This window comes from Sylvia atricapilla, chromosome 11, assembly GCF_009819655.1.
Source record: "Sylvia atricapilla isolate bSylAtr1 chromosome 11, bSylAtr1.pri, whole genome shotgun sequence".
NCBI classification, from domain to species: domain Eukaryota; kingdom Metazoa; phylum Chordata; class Aves; order Passeriformes; family Sylviidae; genus Sylvia; species Sylvia atricapilla.
Genome location: NC_089150.1, coordinates 115,580 through 128,145, shown reverse-complemented (window position 1 = coordinate 128,145; position 12,566 = coordinate 115,580). Strand labels below are relative to the sequence as shown.

The 12,566-nt window shown below is 39.8% G+C and overlaps 1 protein-coding gene across 1 annotated transcript in view; it reads right to left on the bottom strand.

Moving 5' to 3' along the window:
* Positions 1 to 12,566, bottom strand: part of FGD5 (FYVE, RhoGEF and PH domain containing 5) — a 73,577-nt gene that overhangs the window by 2,720 nt on the left and 58,291 nt on the right. The window contains exons 15-19 of the mRNA XM_066327099.1: positions 8,595 to 8,694; positions 6,353 to 6,490; positions 5,173 to 5,275; positions 3,172 to 3,302; positions 1,380 to 1,508 (exon numbers count right to left, since the gene is read on the bottom strand). Coding sequence (XP_066183196.1) covers positions 1,380 to 1,508; positions 3,172 to 3,302; positions 5,173 to 5,275; positions 6,353 to 6,490; positions 8,595 to 8,694 — 601 coding nt within the window. The remainder of the gene's footprint in view (positions 1 to 1,379; positions 1,509 to 3,171; positions 3,303 to 5,172; positions 5,276 to 6,352; positions 6,491 to 8,594; positions 8,695 to 12,566) is intronic.

Sequence of the window (12,566 nt, the reverse complement as noted above, 5' to 3'; positions counted from 1 at the left end):
GACATTATGATCCAGGAGGCAAACTTGAGATTACTGAGAGTACAGCAGCAGTTCTGAAAGCCTGAGACTCACTTTCAGTTATGTTCCTTTCAATCACTTTTATTTGCTGCCTGCAAATAGTAGTCCTTTTGATACCTTGTAATTTCTTTTCAGAGTACTAGTGACTCTTTAGAAATCTGCTTTCTCAAGCAGCACACATGCTTTCCAAAAGACTGTTTGGAAATTTCCTAGTTAGTAATGCAATTAAGCAATAATTTACTCCCAAGAAACTTCCATGAATTTCACTTGGCAGACACAGCTTTGTACAAGCTAAAGAAAACCATTAGCCTTAGTGAAATTGCAGTTAAACTTACTGATAGCCGCAGTTTTGGTCAGTGTATTTAGGTAGATTATATATGTATATTGTCTTTGCTTCTGCTTTTAGAAGGTAAATTGCAGACTAAGGATGTAAAGTAAACCCTTGTTGCTTTTTCCCTATTGCTGAACCAAAAATAATCACTTATAAGATTAGAAGAGATAGGGTAATTGTGTTGATACAAAAATTGATGCTAATGGTCTGAACTGCTGGCCAAACCGTGAATCCTTTTGTGACTCAATCTCCTCATCTTTTTAAAGGGGATAACATTGCTTCATGTGACCATCACAGGGTCATAGTGATGCAAGTTTAAATATCTGATATTTGCAAAATATTCTAAAGGCTTGAAGTACTAAGCATTGCTTTGACAGGTTTTTGCATTCTATATCCTTTATTTGAGCAAAATAAATTTTTATATTTTGTTTATAAAATCTATCCATTATAATCAAACTTTATATCACACATCAAATTTATCTGTATTACAGCTATTCTAAAATAATGGATAAAATACATTAAAATTATCTATTTGATACTCGGCCTCCTTGATTGTAAGGAAGACCTTACAGGCCAACACAGCAGCCATTGCTCTCACTTCTGCAGACTGCCTCCTTTCCCCATTGGTGCTAGCTGGACAAGCGTGCCCCATTTATACTTGCCAAACTACTATAATCTCCTCCCCATCAGAAATGGTTCATAATACTCTCTATCTACAAAAATATGTGGCAGTTACTAAACGCACTGGAGAACACCAGAGGATCTTGAAGTCTTTAGGTGTAAATATGTATGCTACGGTTCCAAGTAGTTGACAATTTATAATAGTATGAATAGTAAGAAATCAAATAATGAAGGGCAGCATGTGAGGGCTGCCAAGCTAGGACTGTGGCTGAGCCAGTCTGTTAGGTCTCAGAAGCAGGTAGCTGTATGAACTACAAGTTATACCTTTCCCATTTACTGGTCTTCTGCCTGTAGGGAGTAAAGAAGGAATTTCAGATAGAAAACTACTTCAAGTCAGATAGCACAATACCTCATTCGCTATGTAGGTGTAGAGGACTTTGCCTTTGATAACAAACCAGCGTTTCTTCCAGTGTCTTTTGCCTCCCTTACATCTGCTGAGGTAACCACTGATGGTAGCTCCCTCTCCTGAGGCTGCCACCTGGAGCAGGGTAGGAGAAATCAGGATTTGTAACGGTAAAGGCTTTCCTCCTCCTGATTAAGCATGTTTGCATCACACCAACCAGTAAGTGAAAACATGGAAGTATTGATACAGAAAAAATATAAGCATGGTATTATAGTTTTTTTTAACTGTTTGAATGTTTATAGTTAAACTTAATTCTCAGTAACTCTAATGGAAAATACGCAGTTGAGTTATTACTGAGGTCACTAAGTTTACAGTTCTGAAACGCCAAGCTTGTCCCTTTTCCCACATCTGGTAGTTTTTGGTGCTTTTAGTATTTTAAAAGTACATGCTTCCAGAAGTGAATTACAGTCTTGTGGCTGAACACTTTTGAGACGTGGGTATATTTAGGACCTTGCTGTGCTTTTATATTAATTTAATGTTAATCACTTTGGTAATGCCTTGGTTTCATTTTTGAAATAATATTTCTGAGAAGACTTGCTCCTCTCATGGAAATAATTTGAGGTATAAGTGCTTAATGTTCTCAAAAATCCAGGTTTTGAGTAGATGGAACTATATACATGCACACATAGAATGCAGTGTACACATTAGTTACAGCAGTAAATTGCAGTAGTATTGGATTTGGAAACAAATAGCAGAGATTCAAGACCAGCTTTTGTAACACTGATAGAAGAGATGACAACAAATTAATATAGCAGTGTTTTGCAGCAGAACAGAAATGTTCCAGGATTTGGAGTACTGCTATGGTGAGATAAAGATGTGCTGCTTCCCTGTGGATAGAAAGGTGATGCTTTTTTCCTCACAGGGTCAAAATTCTGCTTGCTAGCCCTTTGAGTACTCAATGTGTGTGTTTGTATTACATGCATGTATCTTTGGCAGAGTTTCATGAACAAACCTCAAGAAATTCCAGTGTCTCAACTGTACAATGAGTTCAGCATGCTAGTCTCTTAAATACAATGATAAATGCCTGCAGGAAATGGGAGTACCTTACTGTACTCAAGTTCAGTGGGCAGTTTAGCTACCTAGAATCAATCACCAACATGACTGGCACCTTGTTCCTGGAAAGAAAACTAATACAATTGGAGAAACCATGGCCCCACTGAAATTGGTGGGAATTTTGTTTACACTGGTGAAATCAAGATTTACCCATTTGATTTGAATTAGTTTTGCTTGAGCTGGAGGGAAAGTGCCTGGTGAAACATGTATGCTCTTGAATTGACTGCCAAGGACTATTAATTAAGTCAGTCTGTTTCCTAAGAAATTGTTAATTTATTCCTCTTGAAATAAAAGAAAAGTTTCAGAAGTAAGGGTCTTGTCAAGAAAGGTAACTGAAGAACAGTATATGATGCTCTGTTGATCTTCCCTCTTGTTCTACCTAGTACAAGCATTGAAAGCATTTTAGTTTTTTCAAGACTTCATAGGCTGATGAGAAAATTAAAGTACCATACTCTTAACTGGGTTTCTCATGGGGCTCAAAACACTTCTGTGGTATCTTTAGAGCTCAGAGTATTTTTATATTTTAAAAACTACTGTAAAAAGAAAAAGAAAATTTGCATGATGAAACTAAACCAAGACACGTGCTGAAGCCCACCATACATAGTATAAATTAAAATGTAGCTGCTGAAATACGAGCACACAGTTTTCTACAGTTCCTTGCCTTTCTCAGGCAGCTTGGTCCTACCTCCATGAGAGCTGAAGGGATTCTCTTCTGTTTCTTAAAAGATGAGTAATGAATATTGTGGAAGACAGAGGAGAAGGCACTGCTTGAACACCTGGATGAAGTTGGAGGGAAGCTCACACTTAGTGGCCGCTCTGCAAGATTAAGAAAATTCAGAATTGGAAGGGTGAAATAGATAAGTTGGTATATATCAGGCTAGGGGAGACGCACAATACACTAATACAAATGACTAAGGAAAATGCAGTGTCTCCTCTATACACAGTTTTTATTTTAGCCTTTCTTTCAAATCACCTTTTTATGTCTGATGAGTGGGTTCCATAGCACCCTCAGTTCATGGTACTAACTTAAAGTTTCTTGAAAAGGTCTGCAAGAAAGCTGTCAAAGCACAAAACACAGCTTGTTGTGTTCTTATTTAAAACGACTATTAAGCAAATGGCTTAGGCCCACATGTCTGAGTTCATATCTTCATGATTTCACTTCTGGCAACACATTATTTGAAAGCTCTTAGTAAAGCACACCATTAGTTTAGTGCAAATGTGAGTTACTGTTTCTGGACACACAGTGGGTTGGGGATGCATTTTTGGCTGTTATGACAGCATCTGTTTATGTGTTTTCTTGGCTAGTGTGAATTCCTTTAATCAGGATGGCAAAATGAAGCTTCATCTGTGCACAACTTTCTTTCTTGGCAATGTAGTAAGTTTACTTTTAGAGACTGTCCACATGAGTATATGTGCAAGAAAATTATTTCCTGTTCACTCTCTGTTCATATATTTGTAAATCCTCACCCCTTTTTGTCTTTTATTTGGATGTGTACTTAAAACAGAAAAGAGACTTATATAGTAGGATAATAATACAAAATTCTAGATGGGCAGTAGCTATTGTGCTTTGAATTCACATTTTCATCTGTAACTATTTAAGCTCACCCTGTAGAACAGCTCTTAGTGGCTCTGCACTTAGCCTCAGGATTTCTTTTTGTAAAAACTACAACATGGATGAGGACAGTGAAGAACCATAAAGACATTATTTTTTTTTAATTAATTAGAAATGACAGGGAATGGTTATCACCTATAATTAAATCACAGAATAAAATAGTTCAGTTAGAAAGAACCTACAACAACCTAGTCCAGCTGCTTGACCAGTTAAGGGTTTCCCAAACATTGAAACATGTTATTAAGAGCACTGTTTAAATGTCCCTTAAACACTGAGAGGCATGGAGTATAGACCACCTCTCTAGAAAGCCTGTTTTAATGTTTGGCCACCCTCTGGGAAAAGAAAGGTTTCCTCAAGTCAAGTCAGAACCTTTCCTGCTGAAGTGCTGAACCTTTCTCATGTGTCTTGTCCCTGAGTCAGATGGAGAAGAGATCAGCAGCACTGTTTCCATGTTTCCTCCTCAGGAAGCTGCAGAGAACATTGAGGCCACCTTTCAGTCTCCTTATCTTGAAAGGAGGCAAGCTCAGTCATAAGCTGCTCCTTGTAGCACATTGCTTTTATCATTATTCTGGTTTATCCAAAGGCCAGGGGAGCTCTCAGAGAACCTGGCTTATAATCATAGAATCCCAGAATGGTTTGAGCTGGAAGAGACCTTAAACCGCATCTTATTCCACTGCCTGCCATGGGCAGCGACGCTTTTCACTAGACCAGGTGGCTCCAAGCTCTGTCCAGCCTGGCCTGGAACATTTCCAGGGATAGGGCAGCTGCAGCTTCTCTGAGAAACCTGTGCCAGGGCCTCATCACCCTCTGAGCAAAGAATTTCTTCTGTATATCTAACCTAAGCTTACCCTGTTCCAGTTTGAAAAAACAGTTTGTTAACTTGTTTTATTGCTTGCTAAAAAGTTTTAGCTGCCATACAGCCTGGCTCTCCCAGAACCTCAAGACACATGCCTCAAATTTGAAATGAGGAGTACTATTTAATAAAATGCAATATAGAAGGAAGGTTCTAAATCCTCCCAATTATATTAGCAGGAAATCGATTTGTCAATTTTGCCAAGAATTAAGGAATCTTACCTCTTTTCTTAAGTTCCACATAGCAGCTATCACAGACTTTGGCTGCTTGGTCTTTGAGATACTTCATGGGGTACTTGTTTCTTGAACAATTTCGACATACAATCTGTTTCAGCAAGAGGAGAGGCACTTAAATGTAGTATAAATTTATAAATATGCATATACAAAACAAATCTCCTGAGCTGGCTGGGAGAGGAAGTGGACCAGACATGACTCTCTCCTAAGTCTCTGACAGTCAGGAAAGGTCTGCTGATTGAAATGTGATTGCCGTAGCTTTACACTGTTGTAAGCCAAACAGAATTGGTTCACTCTATTTGGTTGTGCACCATTGCTGTGTGCTTCTTCCCAGGAATTCACACCTTCCCTACCACTGAATCACAGAAACATCACTTTGATGCTACTACTGTTTTTGTAGCTTTGTTAAGTAACGTTGTTTTCTTAATCAAGCTTGCACGGTCCTCCAAACCCTGTGTATGTACAAACTGATTTTTTCTGTGGAATTAGAAAAAAGATTAAGTTAAATGCTTTTTTATCCTATCAAAAATCGCTGGTAGTTTTATTAAAATAAATTTTAAAATCAGGTTAAAAGACAGCCATGGTTTAAAATAGGATTGCAGATTTATGTATACAGACAAATCTCTGGAGTCAGAGGTTAAGGGACAAAATCAAGAAAGTTTATAGATCCCCTGAGCTTTAGGGCAAAAGGCAACAGGTCTTTGGAGCACAGAGGAAACTTTCCCGTTACATACTGATCAAATCATGCTCCACTGCTGAGTTTCTTCACTTTCCTTGGAAGATCATTTCACCAGCTCTTTTTAGGGGCAGGACATGGAGTAGTTGTGCTACTGCTCTGGTCCAGAACAGAGCCTGTCTTTTTAGTATATTGCTTCATTGTCTCTAGAGCTAGCTGTGTGTCAGATGCAAGGGCTGCACTAATGAACGATTACCCTGTCATCCTTTAACTACTAGCCTTTGGGAGGTAATTTGACCTTGAGGCAAGGGTATTGTTATTCCTTCTAGCAATATTAGAAACCTAGCAAGCTAATTTAGCAAAGTGCTCACTGGTTCCCTGAGAAGTCCAATTCTGGTGTCGATGTGGCTACAAAGTTTCAGGTTGCAGCAGTGGCAGCCACGGTCCTAGAGGTGTGAATAAACCCCTGTGAAAAGCTTGCACAGCTCTTACCTTTCCGCAGGCATGGCAATGATGTCTCCTCAAAGTGAGGGTAAAGTCACAGCCACAGTTCATGCACATCATGACATGGGACACAGGCACCAGTGTAGGAGGCCTCTCACCCAAGGATATTCCAAGCCTTTCCCTTAACTTAAAATCAAAGCAGAATAAATGAAGAAGCATCCACACTTCCTAAGTCCGCTTCATCAGGCCTGTTGCATTACATACAATTCTCATTTCAGTCTACTGTCACCTGCTAAGATCCCCAAATTTTCTCATTCCTAATGCACTTCTATAAGTGACATACAGCTGCTTTAGCACTGAAAGATTAGTACATGCTGCTGTTAAAGCTAGAGTCACAAAAAGTAAAAATCCACATAAATCTCTTTTTGGTCAGGCCCTGACACTCTTCCACATCAGACAAGTATCTGACTAATTGCATATGAAAATTGCAGGTAGGAACATGAGTTAAAAGCATCTTTTTGTTAGCAGCTTTTGAAACAATATCCATAAAAAGCCCTACAACCTTCAATCAAAAAAGCACCTGAGCTCTTTGCCATCACACCTTGGATGGCTGTGTGATAAAGGAAGAGAGAATAAAGAAAACAGTAGAACCAAAGATGAGTTTACCCCACTCCAAATCTGATCCATGCTTTCTGGTTGATCTCAGTATGTGTAAGTAGCTTTAGGAAATGTATTTGCTGTTCCTAGTTCTTGAAATGCACCACATGGCAGTGATGTTCAGGTGCCTTTACTCTAAGCCAGGGAGCCACAATCAGTGTGGAACCAAACACAATCTAATAAGCTGTGCTGAGCTGCACTACTTCAGGTTCAGCACCAAAATATTATGGGTACCCCACTGTCAGCTCACAACAGCTCAGCATTTGGCACAAGTAGGACAAACTTTTGTGTTTTTGAAGGATTGCTTCCTATGTGGAAATTTGACTTCTGCAGACACTCAGGATCTAAACACAGACAAATCAAATTTCTCCAAGTTTCTCCATGGGCACATTCAAGTTTACACCAGAGGCAGAAATGCAAAAGAAATTATTTATTCATTTATTGAAACAGGATTTGGTTTAGATTACTAAACTGACTAATTTCCAATTTTTTCTGTTAAATATTTGGAAGCAGATTAGATAGAGGCCAGAAAAAAAGCCTGCTATGTTTTTGAATTAATTTTTTTTACTTTCTGAGGTCTTCAAAAATTAATTTACAGAATGGATGAGTTTGGAAAGGAACACTGAAGGTCATCTGGTTCAACCACTCTGCACAGGCAGTTGGCAAGAACTGTGTCCAGGTGTCTTCTGAACATCTCTAAGGATAGAGACTCCACAACCTCCTCAGACAACCCTGGGTGCCAGTACTCGGTCCCCCTCAGGGTGAAAAAGTGCTTGCTGCTTTGAAGGAATTGTTTGAAGGAATCTCATGTGTTTCAGTTTGTGGCCACTGCCTCTAGTCCTGTCTCTGGACAACACTGAAAAGAGCCTAGCTCCTTCTTCTTTGTATGCTCCAGGTATTCATACAGTAGATTCTCCCTGAGCCTTCTCTTTCCCTGGCTGAAGCGGCCCAGCTTTCTCAGTCTTTTCTCCTATCAGAGGTGCTCCAGTCCCTTATTCGCTTTGCTGCCCTTTGTTGGACTCTTTCCAAGGTTTCCATGTGTCATACTGAGGAGCCCAGCATTGGACATAGCACTCCAGATGTGGCCTCACCAACACCATTTCATATTTAGTAAAACTGGGGTTCTACATAACGTAAAATAGCATTTTTACTTTTTCATCAGGTGCGGGTTTTGCCTCCTTAACTGGGAGTAGAACAACTGAAAATAATGGGATGATAATGTGCATAATTGCATTGGGACAATTTCAAAATCGCTGGTGCGGTTTGCACTGGTAGTGACTTTATTGTACATATGATATTAGTGTAATTAATGGGTAGCTGGGTTTTTTTTTAAATCTATGAAGCTCATAGCTGTTTTTAATTAATCAAAAATAACTACTTGTTTGTCCTTTATGACAAAGCAATCTTCCTCCAGAAGAGCAAAGCAAAGGCCACAGAGTATGGAGTGTGATTAATGTTTCAGAGGTGGCCCATGAGCTGTGATGAGTTTCATTGTTCAAGCTTGGCTTGTTTAAATGAAAATAGAATGTCCGGCTACTAGGAACTAACTCAGCATTGTATAACCCTCTGCCTTTTCTCTCTCTCTTTCTCTCTCTTCCCTTTTCAAGCATTGAAATATTTGGCCTCCTTTTACCTCCACGCTGCTGTGGAACGTTGAAGTCTTGTGAGCTTTGCAGTCATCTGGGATGTGTTTGCTGATGCAGCTGTACCAGTCATCCCTTTCTGAGCAAGAGCTGGGGAATGAAATACAGCAGAGCAGTGAATGTCGTGCACAGCAGGGACTAAAACAAGCTGATCAGAGCAGAAACGTTTCACTTCATGAAATGTTTGCTTTTCCCCACTACTGCACTGAACTGATAATTTTCTGATCAGGAACAAAATTGACTTTGGGGCATATTCAGAGTGATGATTAGTTTAGCTCCATGCTTAGGACTGTGACTGAGAAGGAACTAAATGCCCAGAAAATTTTTCAAAGTAGTCTCTGGCTTTGCTGTAAGCTGCTCAATCCTAGATCACGCAGGACAAAAAGACAAGTGTCTTTTTTTGTCCTGTCTGCCCTATCTTTTAGGCACTCTAGTGCATAGACTGTTGGCATATATGGGTTGCTCAAAGCAGGTGTATTTATGCTGATCTCTACAGTGGGCTGCTTAGATGAATTGCATTTGGGAAATGCAGAAGTGTATTGCCCACGGTAGAAATGTGAATGATTCAGTTTTCCTTTAGCTTCTTCACAGACAACCTCCAGTCTCCTGGAACAGAAGAAGCCAGGACAGCCATTAGTGAAGGAACTGGGTGTTCCCTGGAGTTGCAGTTACATGTGGAGGCTAGTAATTCTCCAGACTGGCCCCTAGATGCCCCATGTGCACAAGGCAAACCAGCGAGCATGCAGCATTTCCCTGCTGGTCCAGCTATTCCCCAAAAGCAGCAGGGTGCCTCTTATTTCACAGATGCATTTGCTCTGTTACAGCTGTGAGGTATCCTGCCTGTTTTAGCTGTTTTTTCTGCTGACTTCAAACTGTGCACTTCCTGTTCATCTGAAACTCTGCACAGCTCTAGTGGTTTCTAGCCTCAGTCACAGGAGGGAGTGCAATTCAGTATGGTCTCCCCTCTCCAAATCATACCAGCCACTCACATTAAAGCTACCCACTAGACTTTTTTGTAGAAGTTAGCAGTGGCATTGTTGCCAGCTGCTGTTCAGCTGTGATTTCCTCACACTGTCCTCATGAAGTCTTGTCAACAAGACATCTGAGAACAATTTGTGTTTTGTAGTCTTTAAAAAAAAAAAAAAAAAAGGCACAAAAAGAGAGGAAATGCCAGATTTTCATGATGATCTTTGCCTTAGCATCCCTCTGCACTACGAGTGTAAGTCCTCATCTGAAAAACAACAGCTTGTGCAAAATTCAACAAGCCTGGAGCAGAAACTCTGAGTTAGTGTATGTGCTACAAATTGGCTAACCACTGGAAGCCAAGGATCTCTACAGGATATTACAGGAGATCACCTCTAAGTAATTCCATGACACCTAGTCATGGAATCCCAGAATGGTTTGGGTTGGAAGAGACTTTAAAGATCATCTTGTTCCAACTCCCTGCCATGGGCAGGAACACCTTTCACTAGACTAGGTTGCTCAGAGCTCTATTTAGCCTAGTCACTCCTTAATACTACCAAAGTTACCATTTGGAAAATTACACTTTCTAAGCAATCTGAAGATATCTGTATCTTCCAGACAAATCATATCCACTGCCTAGAAAACACTAAAAGAAGTCCTGACTTTCCTGATCTAAACACTTGTCATGCTAATTCTTTCATGGAAATTCTCTTCACTTGAAAATTGAAATATGGTTTAAGAAATCCCAAAACCCACAAAGGAAATCATGGCTCATATAGCAATGGAAATTAAAGCCACTTTAGGAAAGATAGGTAAGAAGGACAACATGCTATCAAAAGTCTGATATTTAACTGGCCCCTTTAGCCTCTTCTCCACTCAATTAAAAACATCTAGGAAGTAATTGCAGTTTTTAATGACTAAATGTAGGAATAACACCCATCTGCTGATAAGTGAGATTAATTATGTCAATTTGCATAGGCCTGTTCTTAATTAGCTATTTCTCTGGTTGCATGAAAACTCAGAGAAACTTTTGCTGAACCTCTGACACTCAGAGAAGCTCAGCCCTTGCTCCACCATTGCCACGTTTGGTCCTTGTGGGATATTTTTGATGTGTCTTCTGTGCTGACCGTCAGTTTGCCATGTTGGCTCATATATTCATCATTAAGTAAATAGAAGGAGGGGGTCAAGTTGTCACTGCATTTCACTAGACAGCAGGGGACATCCACAGAACACAGAAATTGGACCAGGATGGGATTTTGTCACAGCGCTGCCACTATCATTCTAAATTAGCCTTTCAGGAAGCAATATTGACTGTGTTCTCCTATTATTATCTCTGGTATTTTATATAAGCACCACAGTGTTATCCCTGTGTCCAAGACTAATATTTTTGAAATGTAAAGAAAGATTTAAGAGCATATTAGCCTTCTCTGTAAAGGTGCTATGCTCAAATCTGTTAGCAGCTCCCTCCCTGAGCCAATAACACGGCTCTTCAAGTGAATGAGCCATTTTCAGTAGGAAATGGAAAAACTTTACAGTACTGCCTGCTCATATAGCTATGCTGACTTCTGAGCTTTGGTCATCCTAAGTCTACTGTCTTCAGTCCCTGACACCCATGCTGTATTTCTTCAGTTCACTCACCTCATCTCATACAAATACAAAGACTTTGAGGTTTGCATTTTGGTTGTTTACCACCGGCCTTTAGTGCAGCCTGCAGCCCCTCAATATGAGCAGTAAAATATACAGTCTTTAGGCATACTGGAAGCCTTCTGTACTTTTATGTCTTTGGTGCTTCTTTTGGTGAGTGTAACAGGCCAAGGATGTTGTGCAATGGAGTTAGGAGAGCATGCTGGCTGCTGGCTCACTGGTATCTCATTAGCTCTGCCAGCCAGTGCAAAAAGGAGGAGTAATAACTGCTCTTGGGGGACTTATGGCAGATTGGTGACAGAATGAGCAGCACAAAGAGAGGTAAGAGGCTCTATCTCAGCCTCTATGTGTCTGTTATTAGAAGGGTAACCTTAGTCTCAGGTCCTGGTTCAATCTACTACCAAACAAACACAGCTCACAGTTGCCTCACAGACTTCGTTTATGCTAATTAACCATGGACTTGATATGAGTACAAAAGGCAAAGAAACATCTTAATAATGCAAGCAGTACATCCCAAGGTGTTCACTGCGGATGACAACTTCACTTGCTCTGGTTATAGGGGACATGCAATACAATTTTCCTTTCACAATACAGAAGGACTGTACATATCTTGCTTTTATAACTGGCAGGTAATTGTGAATTACTGTGAGTATATTTTGAGGATTGTGAAGAGTGTGGAGGTTTAAGGAAATCTCAGATATGGTTATGGTTATAAAAGGAAATGGACCAAAAGGCTTTGACAGGTAGCTGAGCACTACCCACAGACGTTAAATGCTCTGGGAAAGATGAGAGATCCAAATTCTGATTCTGAATAAGAAAGTGCCATCCATGTCTTTCTATTGTGCTGTGTAATTTAGGAAATCTGCTGCGTTTCTAGGCATTCTGTTGTGTGCTGTAGTTGCAGACTTATGGTGTGAAAGTCAGTATTTGAAAGCACTGAAGAACTTGTTATTTGGAAGAATTAATTTTAATACCACTGTTAGAGTGCTATATCTTTTTGTAATAAACTACACATGGAAAACAAACCAGTTACCTTTCTGCTATAGCTGTAGATAAATCAGCAGGATAATTTTGAGCTAGAACCATGAAAAATACAGCTATCTTCTGATCATAAACTGATCTACAATCTCTTTTTGGCACTGGCTTGGGATCCTAGGACAGAGATCTTGACTTGCATTTGCAATCAATACTAGCAGTACACAAGCTCATTAGTGAAATTCCTTTTATTAGAAATACCCATGAGGTTGCCAGTAAGGTTTAATTTTGAGTTTGACACTTAAGCACTATTAAATACTTTTGTATCTGCTGCATGGTATTATCTAATTGCTATTTTCTCCAGGAGTTTTATGGCCCTA